Source organism: Rhincodon typus, chromosome 22 (genome assembly GCF_021869965.1).
Source record: "Rhincodon typus isolate 14 chromosome 22, sRhiTyp1.1, whole genome shotgun sequence".
Classification (NCBI taxonomy): domain Eukaryota; kingdom Metazoa; phylum Chordata; class Chondrichthyes; order Orectolobiformes; family Rhincodontidae; genus Rhincodon; species Rhincodon typus.
This window is the reverse complement of record NC_063353.1, coordinates 39830099-39840931: the sequence shown is the minus strand read 5'-3', so window position 1 is coordinate 39840931 and position 10833 is coordinate 39830099. Positions and strand designations below refer to the sequence as shown.

Below are 10833 nucleotides of genomic sequence, written 5' to 3'. Positions count from 1 at the left end.
GGCCTGTACTGCGCTGTAATGTTCTATGTTCTATGTTCTATGTTCTAACATCTTGGTAGCACAAGTAATGAGGCAAGTGGGTCAGCAACCAGAGGAGATTTAAAATAAATTGGCAAAAGGGGAAATAATTATTTCACACTGTGATCTGGAGTGCGCTACCCTGAAGGAGCAGTGGAATCAGAATCTAAAGGAACTTTTAAAAAGCAACTGGACATGTATTTAAAGGGAACTAATCTGTAGGCTGATGGGGAAGGTGCTGGGGTGTGGGCTGAAGTTGGAGAGCTCTTTCAAAGAGCCAGCACAGAGGCACCTGAATGGTCCCACTCATGCAGTAAGCTTCAATTAATTATTAAAATGCAAGAAAAGATTCATGGCTGTTTGATTTTCCTCTGTAGAAACTCTGAGTCCATTCCAGAGAACTGGCAACTCTTTAACTCCACAATTCAGGCCAGCCATGGAAGCAGGCTATTCCAAGGATGGGGGATGATTTATGACGTGGGGAGAATGAAATGACAACCATAAAACTAAAAAGGTCCACCTACAGTTTGCTGCAAATGCTGTTTAATTATATCCTGGCCGTGATGTCTTTTGAACCAGATCAAAGACAGCAGCATCACTTTTTAAAAAGTGAACACAGTCCTTCTGGTGCAGAAATGCTAATAGGCAGGATCTGTAATACGCTTATCTAAGTGCTGTAGTAATGGGTGCCTGGCAACATTTTTCCTCGAGTGAAGCAAAGGTAAAGTCCTCTTTAAAGTCCTATCATCCTGGAATCTCTCCTCCAAATGGGATTCCAGGTCAGGATCACATCCAACTGCTGTTGTGGCCCAACAGCTTGGATTTGACCTAAATGAAATGATGCATGCATGCTAGAGGACAGATTCTGGGAACCGACCCATACATCAGCATTTACTGTGAATGACTGATACATTAAACTGTGAGATTCTGTGAATTACTTTACTCCTGAATTTGAACTGAGGCCATAACAGAAAAATGCTATAGAGCAATTACTTGTCCTGGAGTCATAAAGATGTACAGCACAGAAACAGACTCTTTGGTCCAACTCATCCGTGCCGACCAGATATCCTAAATTAATCAAGTCCCATTTTCCTGCATTTGGCCCATATCTCTCTAAACCCTTTCTTATTCATATACCCATCCAGATGCCTTTCAAATGTTGTAATTGTACCAGTCTCCACCACTTCCTCTGGCAGCTCATTCCATACATGCATCACCCTCTGCGTGAAAAAGTTACCCCTTAGATTCCTTTTAAATCCTTCCCCTCTCATCTTAAACCTATGCCCTCTAGTTTTGGACTCCCCTACCCTGGGCAAAAGACCTTGGCTATTTACCTTATCCATGCCCCTCATGATTTTATAAACCAGTATAAGGTCACCCCTCAGCCTCCGATGCTCCAAGGAAAATAGCCCCAGTCTATTCAGCCTCTCCATATAGCTCAAACCCTGTCAAGTCTTTTCTGAACCCTTTCAAGTTTAAAAACATCTTCCCCATAGCAGGGAGACCAGAATCAAATGCAGTATTCCAAAAGTGGAGTAACCAATCTCCTGTACAGCTGCAACATGAGTTCCCAACTCCAATACTCAATGCACTGACCAATAAAGGCAAGCGTACCAAATGCCTTCTTCACTGCCCTGTCTACCTGTGACTCTACTTTCAATCAACTATGAATCTGCACTGCAAGGTTTCTTTGCTCAACAACACTCCCAAGGACCTTACCATTAAGTGTATAAGTCCTGCCCTGGTTTGCCTTACTAAAATGTAGCACCTCACGTTTATCTAAATTAAACTCTATTGGCCACTCCTTGGCCCATTGGCCCATCTGATCCAGATTCCGTTGTACTCTGAGGTAACCTTCTTGGCTGTCCACTGTACCACCAATTTTAGTGTCATCTGCAAACTTACTAACCACACCTCCTACGTTCACATCCAAATCATTTATATAAATGATAAAAAGCAATGGACCCAGCATTGATCCTTGTGGCACACTGCTGGTCACAGACTTCCAGTTCAAAAGCAACCTTTCACTACCACCTCCTATCTTTGAAGCAATTTTGCATTCAAATGGCTAGTTCTCCCTGTATTCCATGTGATCTAACCTTGCTAACCCAGTCTACCATGTGAAACCTTGTCAAACACTTCGCTGAAATCCATGTAGACAATATCCACCACTCTGTCTTAATCAATCTTCTTCGTCACTTCTTCAGAAACTCAATCAAGTTAGTGAGACACGATTTCCCATGTACAAAGCCATGTTGACTATCCCTAATCAGTCCTTTCCTTTCCAAATACATGTAAATCCTGTCCCTCAGAATCCCCTCCAACAACTTACCCACCACTGACATCAGCTTCACCCGTCTATAGTTCCCTGGATTTTCCTTACCACCTTTCTTAAATAATGGCACCATGTCAGCCAACCTCCAGTCTTCTTGAACTTCACCCATGGCTATCAATGATGCAAATATCTCAGCAAGGGGCCCAGCAATCATTTCCCTAGCTTCCCACAAAGTTCTAGGGTACACGTGATCCAGTCCCGGGGATTATCCACCTTTATGCATTTTAAGACGTCCAGCACCACCTCCTCTGTAATACAGACACTTTTCAAGATGTCGCTATTTATTTCTCTTAAGTTCTCTAGCTTCCATGTCCTTCTCCACAGTAAACACTGATGTAAAATGCTTATTTAGTATCTCACCCATCTCCTGAAGTTTCATACATAGGCAGCTTTGTTAATCTTTTAGGGAACCTATTCTCTCCCTAGTTACTCTTTTGTCCTTAATGTATCTGTCGAAACTCTTTGGATTCTGCTTAACCCTATTTGCCAAAGCTGTCTCATGTTCCATTCTGCCCTCCTGATTTCCCTCTTGAATATACTCTTACTGCCCTTATGCTCTTCCAGGGAACCGCTTGATCCCTGCTGTCTATACCTGACATATGCCTCCTTCCTTTTCTTGACCACAGCCTCAATTTCTCTAGTCATCCATCATTCCCTACACCTACCAACCTTGCCTTTCACACCAACAGAAACATACTGTGTCTGGACTATCTCATTTTTGAAGGCCTCCCACTTTCCATCTGTCCCATTACCTACAAATAGTTGCCCCCAGTCAACTTTTGAAAGTTCTTGCCTAATACCGTCAAAATCAGCCTTCCTCTAATTTAAAATTTTAACTTTTAGATCCAGTCTATCCTTTTCCATCACAATTTTAAAACTAATAGAATTACGGTCACTGGCCCCAAAGTGCTCCCCCACTGACACCTCAGTCACCTGCCCTGCCTTATTTCCCAATTTTTGCTCCTTCTCTAGTCAGTATATCCACATACAAAATAAGAAAATTTTCTTGTACATGCTTAACAAATTCCTCTCCATGTAAGCCCTTAACACTATGGCACTCCCAGTCAATGTTTGGAAAGTTAAAATCCCCTACCATTACAACCCTATTATTCTTACAGAGAACTGAGATTTTCTTACAAATTTGCTTCTCAATTTCCTGCTGACTAAGGTGGGGGGGATCTATAGTACAATCCCAGTAAAGTGATTGTCCCTTTCTTATTTCTCAGTTCCACCCAAATAACTTCACTGGATGTACTTGCTAGAATATCCTCCCTAAGTACAGCTACATGTTATCCCGAACCAATATGTTATCCCTAGCCAAACACAACCTCCCCCTGCTCTCTTTCTTTCCTACAGCTGCCAGTCCTGTCCATCCCTCAGCGACATCTCTGTAATAGCAATGATATCCCAGTCCCATGTTCCTAACCATGCCCTGATTTCATCTGCCTTACCTGTCAGGCCTCTTGCATTGAAATAAATGCAGTTTAATTTATAAGTCCTGAGATAACAGGGTTATCTGAAGAAGGGTCTAGGCCCAAAACGTCAGCTTTCCTGCTCCTCTGATTCTGCTTGGCCTGCTGTGTTCATCCAGCTCTACACCTTGTTATCTCAGATTCTCCAGCATCTGCAGTTCCAACTATCTCTAATTTATCAGTCCTAGCTTGTTCTCTGCCTTGACTGTTTGACTTGTTCCTTTTCTCAACACCCCTTTCAATTCGGGTGCAATCTATCCTTGTACAGGTCACCAAAGAAAAAGCTCAGTTTTTACAAAGAAGAATAATGATGACAAAAGAACAACACATTACTGTTTACAATTTCCTTAAAGTTATACTGAGGATAAAGTTTAAAGTTGACTTATCGCAGCTGTCATTCTATTGACATACTCAATTTTCAGTTCTGCAATTTACATTGGCAATGGCCAAAGATTCAACCTGAATAATTACTTTCTTTATTGAGTGAGCTGAAACCACCAGTAAGTTTAAAAACTGAGGAACTGCATTTTAAATTACTTAAAGCAGCTTCTAAGAATGCATAGCTACATTCTACAATTTTCAAAGCCATTTGAGTGGAGTCAACCTGTCTGAGGTAGCCCCTCACCTAAAACTATCTGTTTACATGAGTGTGAATGACTCATCTCCTGAGTTGTTGACACAATATTAAAGCAGTTCCTGTATGTTCAACCGAGTGTGTACCAAGCCATGAGACACAATCACTTTGAATAATAGACCCTGGCTGGGAAAGGAATTCCTCCAGCCAAAATCTGATCATTTTATTGAGTCATCAAGCGCAATACAGAAAGAGTCCCTTTGGCCCATCATGACCATGCCAGTCATCATGCACCACGCTAATGCAGTCCCATTTTTCAGCACCTGGTCCGTTGCCTTGTACACTATGGTCCTTCAAGTATTCAACTAAATACTTCTTAAATGTTGTGATGGTTCCTACCTCTACCATGCCTTTCAGGTAGGGACTTTCAGATACCCACCACCCTCTGGATGAAATTAAAATCCCCTCTAAACCGCTTGCTCCTTAACTCAAACCTATGGCCCCTGGTTAGTGACCCCTCTACGAAGGGAATTTCGCTTCTCCCTATCTCTTCTCTCTATGCCCCTCATAATTTTGTAGAACTCAGTCAGATCCACACCTGGCCTCTCTCAGGACCTGAAATCAACTTGTTTATGGCCATTGTTGGGTGACAGGTTAAATCAAACCAGCAGCTGCTGACTCTGGAAAAGATAGAAATTATCTGCCAAAGTCTTTTTTATTTGGCTCGACGCAGAATCCAGAAAGATCATTGAACCCAACCTGAAACAATCCAGAATAAAAACCAAAAGAACTGCGGATGCTGTAAATCAGGAACAAAAACAAAGTTGCTGGAAAAGCTCAGCAGGTCTGGCAGCATCTGTGGAGGAGAAAACAGAGTTAACGTTTCGGGTTCGGTGACCCTTCCTCAGAACTGTTGTTCAATAAACTGAGTAAGATGTTAGAATGAAAAACAAAGAGTTTGCATTTGTATCACTTTCAGAGTATCAGGATTTGCACTATCCAGCCAATAGACAACAAAATAATGCAAGAAACACAACAGCCAATTTACATATAGCAACAGCCCACAAATAGCAACATACAATGACTAGATCATCTATTTTAATTATATTGGTTGAAGGAAAAATAGTTGTCCAGACCCTGATCTCTTCAAATAGTGGCAATGGGATCTTTTATGTCCACCTGAGATAGCCTTAATTTAACATCTCATCCAAAAGATAGCGCTTCCAACAATGCAGTACACACTCAGCATTGTACCGGATTGTCAGCCGACGTTCTCGTATTCACGATCTCTTGGATAGCGCTTCAGATTCCGACCTCCAGAGCTGGAGGCTAGAAAGCTACCCACTTAACACGTGCTGGCACCAAATAATGTGGAGATGGAATGACTAAGGTTACTAGCATTCTGGTCTTTAAGAAAAATAAAGACACAGGCTTCTACACAGAAATATAGATAAAGAGAAGCTGCAGTGTGGCTTGTGTCTCAAACAGAGGAGACTTTTGGAAAGCTGATGAAGTGTTTCTTATATATTGTATTAGATAATGAGCAGTGTATTAAGTGATATCTTCTAACTCGCACATTAGACTTGTTTAGAATAAAACTGCAGCTTGAGTCTGCTTAACCATATTGTACGTTCATTACTGATCTTCTACCTTACTTCACTTCATTTTCTGGCCCTATCCCCATCTCACTTGAGATAACAAGGTGCAGGGCTGGATGAACACAGCAGGCCAAGCAGCATCATAGGAGCAGAGAGGCTGACGTTTCGGGCCTAGACCCTTCATCAGAAATGCAGTTCCTTGTTATCTCAGATTCTCCAGCATCTGCAGTTCCTACTATCTCTGATTCAATTTTAACCCCATCTCACTTGATTCTGTTTAAGTTTTTTTTACGGGAATAAAGGAAACATATTTTTCTAAATTTCAGACTGTGAGCAGACATTTTCCAAACCCAAGCATAAACGTTTTGAAACCATTCACCAAAATTAACAAGAAAAAAAAAACACCAAAACAATTCTAAAAACAAATCAAGATTGGGAAGCAAGTGATTTGTCGTCAATCTTAGTTCTCCCGTTATTCCTCACCTGAAGCAGGATCGGATGTTCTTGACTGGATGGACTGTTGGCTGGGGTGAGCTGCTTTTTTTAATCAAGGAACTAAGGGACAGAGATTCGTCAGAAAAGCTCAGCAGGTCTGGCAGCATCTGTGGAGAGAAAGCAGAGTAAACGTCTCGGGTATTTGACCCGAAACGTTAACTCTGATTTCTCTTCACAAATGCTGCCAGACCTGCTGAGCTTTTGCAGCAATTTCTGTTTTTGTTTCTAATTTACAGCATTCGCAGATCTTTCGGTTTTTACTGAGAGACTTTCATTGTTCTTTTCGATATGTGGCACAGCCAGTTAGTGAGACTGTGTTGCTGAGCTGCTCCAAATGGAGCAATGATCAGCGGGGTCGTGCCCAATATTTACCTCTTAACCAAACATATCATCTGACCATTATCACACATCTATATGGGGGAGGCTGTGCATAACTTGACTTCCAGATTACAACAATTACTTCCTACATTACAACAGTGACTACACTTCAAACATTTGCTTCACTGGCGTAAAACGCAAAGTCTTGAGGTTGTGAAAGATGATATACCAGTGCAGTCAGTCTCTATACCTTTCTTTGTGAACTAGCACTGATTCTGTCATGTTAAAGTGAAGAATCTAGATTTTCTGACAAAACGCTAGCCCCTGAATATGGAAACAATTTCTTGAATCTGGAATGAAGATGTGTTTCTTGGATATTGTGTTAGGTAATGAGCAGTGTAGCAAGCGACATCTTTCTAATTCGCACGTTAGACTTGTTGAGAAAAAAAACTGCAGCTGTAGGCCGTTTGACCTAGTGTTTTAAAAAAGGAAAAAGTAAGTTGCTTAAAACATCTCTGGATGCTGCCTGACCATGCTGACATACACAACTTATGATATTTGAACATCATGAGAAACACTAACCACACAACCAATGAAGGCGTCATGAGGCACTTCAAATATACATTTCTCACATTACAAACTGTTGAAATGATCCTCACAGTCACAAACTGCCAAAGAGCAGAGACATATTTTGTTACCACATTTAATAAAATTACTACAATGTTACTGTCTCACAAGTGGATTGCAAGCACAGAGCAAATTATTATATCAAGCTCGCAAGATGAAGAAGCCCATTTGCATCATCTCAGGATCCTAACTGTGCTGAGTTGTAGCAATCAATTGTCTCTTAAATATTTCCTGGGCTTTTTTTCCTCTCACAAGAAGTTTACTTACATGTACATTGCCCTGTGTGAAGAAATTCTGCACGTCGGTCACAAAATAATACGCAAGCTACAAACAAATAAAATTTACTACAAGGGGGGAAGGTGGTATTATTGCTAGGCTTTTAATCTGGAGACCCTGGTAATATTCTGGGGACCCAGGTTCATATCCTGCCACATGGAATTTGAATTCGATAAATATCTGGAATTAGGAATCTAATGGCGACCAAGAAACCATTGTCAATTGTCGGAAAAATCTCATCTGATTCACTAATGTCCTTAAGGAAAGGAAATTGCCGTCCTTACCGGGTCTGGCCGACATGTGACTCCAGACCCATAGTAATGGTTGACACTTAACTGCTTTCTGGGTAACATGATGCCCACATCCCGTGAATGAATTTTAAAAAAAACTCCATTTAGCCTGATTTCACAGATTAATTTTAAGTAATATTGTAAATTAATTTTCACTGTATTCTTAACAGTCTCATACAGTTCTATAAGATAATCTCAGGTTCTCCGTTCTTTGAGTGAATAGTCTAGTTTCACACCAAACTCAGAGCTTTGGCAATCATGGCTCTGTTCTGTATTAAATGCACTTGAATAGCTCCACTGTTTCTTTGCAGCCAAAATAAAATGCATCATTCAAGGGATAGGTTGAATAGAGTTCTGAACAAGTTAATCATTACCTTGAGTTACTTTATAGAAAACATTACTATTGGCAAGCTCCTTTTGAAGTGAGTTTGAAACCTATACTGCTCTTTAACTGGAGCTGGCACTGAATCCTGGAAACCCATTCTAATAGCTTTGTGAGTGTACCCGCATCATCGAGATTGCAGTGATGCAAGAAGGCAACTCAATGTCTCCCTCTCAAAAGCAATGAGAGATGGGCATTAACTGTGACCTTGATCTTGTGTTGCACGCTGATACATTCCAAGGTGCAGGACTATGTGCTGAAGGATGCACTAAAGCTTGGGGCAGCTGCCGCCAGGGGAAAGACCACCAGCGGAGATCTTTCTGACAAAGTATAATGAGAGTCTGCTATATTTTGAGATGCCCTTATTGCTTTACCCAGAATACAAATAGTTCCCTTTCACGTTTAGAAAATACATGTTCTGTTGCAACTGGAGTGAAGCTCTACCAAGGAATGTCAAAATTCCACTGTATTTTCTGTAAAGTCTGGATGGACCTGCTTTGTACTTGATGCAAGTTCTGAGGAAGGGTCACCGGACCCGAAACGTTAACTCTGACTCTTTCTTCACAGATGCTGCCAGACCTGCTGAGCTTTTCCACCAATTTCTGTTTTTGTACTTGATGCATTTACTTATAGATAATTTATGAATAAAGCATTTTGTTAAAGTAAAAGCTTTGATGAAAACATCCCCAAGAACACAAAATTCAGAGTTTCTGAATCCAGGACATTTGTGCAACTTAGAAATCTAGGTACCAGAATGCTGTGTCCTTCCCTCCTGAACTGTGACTCAGGTATTTGTGACAGCCTACGGCAAGTAACTCACCTCCTGGCTCCCTAGTCCCTGCCCACCATCTACAAGGCACAAGTCAGGAGTATGTTCCTGGGTGAATGAAGCTCCAACAATGCACAAGAAGCTTGACACAATTCATAACAATGCAGTCCACTTGACTGGCGCCATACTCACAAATATTCACTTCCTCCACCACTGACGCTCAGTAGCAGCAGTGTATACTATCCAGAAGATGCACTGCAGAAATTCACCAGAGCTCCTTAGACAGTGCCTTGCAAACCTACTACCACTTCTATCTAGAAGGACAAGGGCAGCATATACATTGGGAACACCACCAAGTTCCCCACCAAGCCACTCACCAACCTGACTTGGGCCTGTATCACTGTTCCTTCAGAATCAAAACTCCCTTCCCAAATTCATTTGGAGTGTACATTCACCAAATGTGAGGGAAAATATGTTCACCCAAAAGGTGGTGGGAATCTGGAAGTCACCTCCTCTAAGGGTGGGAGAGGCAGAACGTCTCATCACATGAAGAAGTATTTAGATGTGCAGTTGCAATCTCTATAACTTTATGGACTTTAGCTCACCACCACCTTCTCAGGGGCAACTGGGCAAGGGCAATAAATGCTGGCCCAGACAGCAATGCCCACATTCCATACATAAATTTTTAGGGATCCTCCCCTTCGCATCAAGCCTCCGAAAAACATGTAGGTGCCAAACTTACTCCCTCCCTTTATGGTATTGAACTCTGTCATTTACGCTGTGTCCCAGAGAGTAATTCCAAACACTCTCTCAGATCTGGACATACCTGTCCTGGATTAATTTCCCAGAGTTACAAACAAGTACTTAAGGAATAAAAGTAACTGTGCGAGTCTTTCGGGAAGAAAAGAACCTCATTATTTGGAATATTTTGTTCATAAGTGAGCAATGATGACAGCTCCAGGAATAGTTGCAACCATCTTCCGCATTTAAGTCCCGGTTTAGAAATTTCCCGAGTCTGGTACAGCAACGGGGAAAGAAGGGCGTGCATTTGGAAAGCGCCACCGCCGTCCCGGGGCACACAGGAAAATAGTATAAATCACCACGTAGGGGAAAGGGATCAATCCACTATGTGTAACACTGAACACAACCTAGGCAAGTGCATCTCTGTGGCTAACAGTAAGGTTGCTCTGTACAAGATAGCGCTCCACTGCATTTACCTTTAAAGGCAAGGGCTGCCTGAAATATTGACCACAGCAGAAACAGCTGCTTGATCCAAGCCATGTGGAGGGAGATCGACTGGGGCAGCTCAGTCTCTTCTTCCAATCCCAGCTCGGAGTGCTTCCATCCTCAGGGCTCCTCGCTTCGTTCCCCTTTTGAAACAGATCTTTTTAAAGGAGATTTTCACATGAGCATTACACACGGCCGTCCCCGCCAGTCTTACGCTGCGACGGCAGCTCACAAACATCGCGTAACTTTTACTTTCACTTTATGTTGTCTATCTTTAAGAGCACACTCTACTCCCGCGTTGTGAATTTCCTAGAAACCCGATCCTGGAACTAGATGTTGGGGGATTGGCCTGGAACAGACTAAGGAGCAGAGTACATGCCTCTCTCAGCCAGTGTACATGGGAAACTTGCTATTTCCCAGTGGCAATCAGTCAAGAAGCCGTTCGATGCAAA

The 10833-nt window shown here is 42.0% G+C and overlaps 1 protein-coding gene across 1 annotated transcript in view; it reads right to left on the bottom strand.

Moving 5' to 3' along the window:
• LOC125481056 (protein TASOR 2-like) overlaps nt 1–10599 on the bottom strand; it is an 80358-nt gene extending 69759 nt beyond the window's left edge. The window contains exon 1 of the mRNA XM_048609996.1: nt 10372–10599. Coding sequence (XP_048465953.1) covers nt 10372–10435 — 64 coding nt within the window. The 5' untranslated portion in view covers nt 10436–10599. The remainder of the gene's footprint in view (nt 1–10371) is intronic.
• Between the last annotated feature and the right edge of the window lie 234 nt (nt 10600–10833).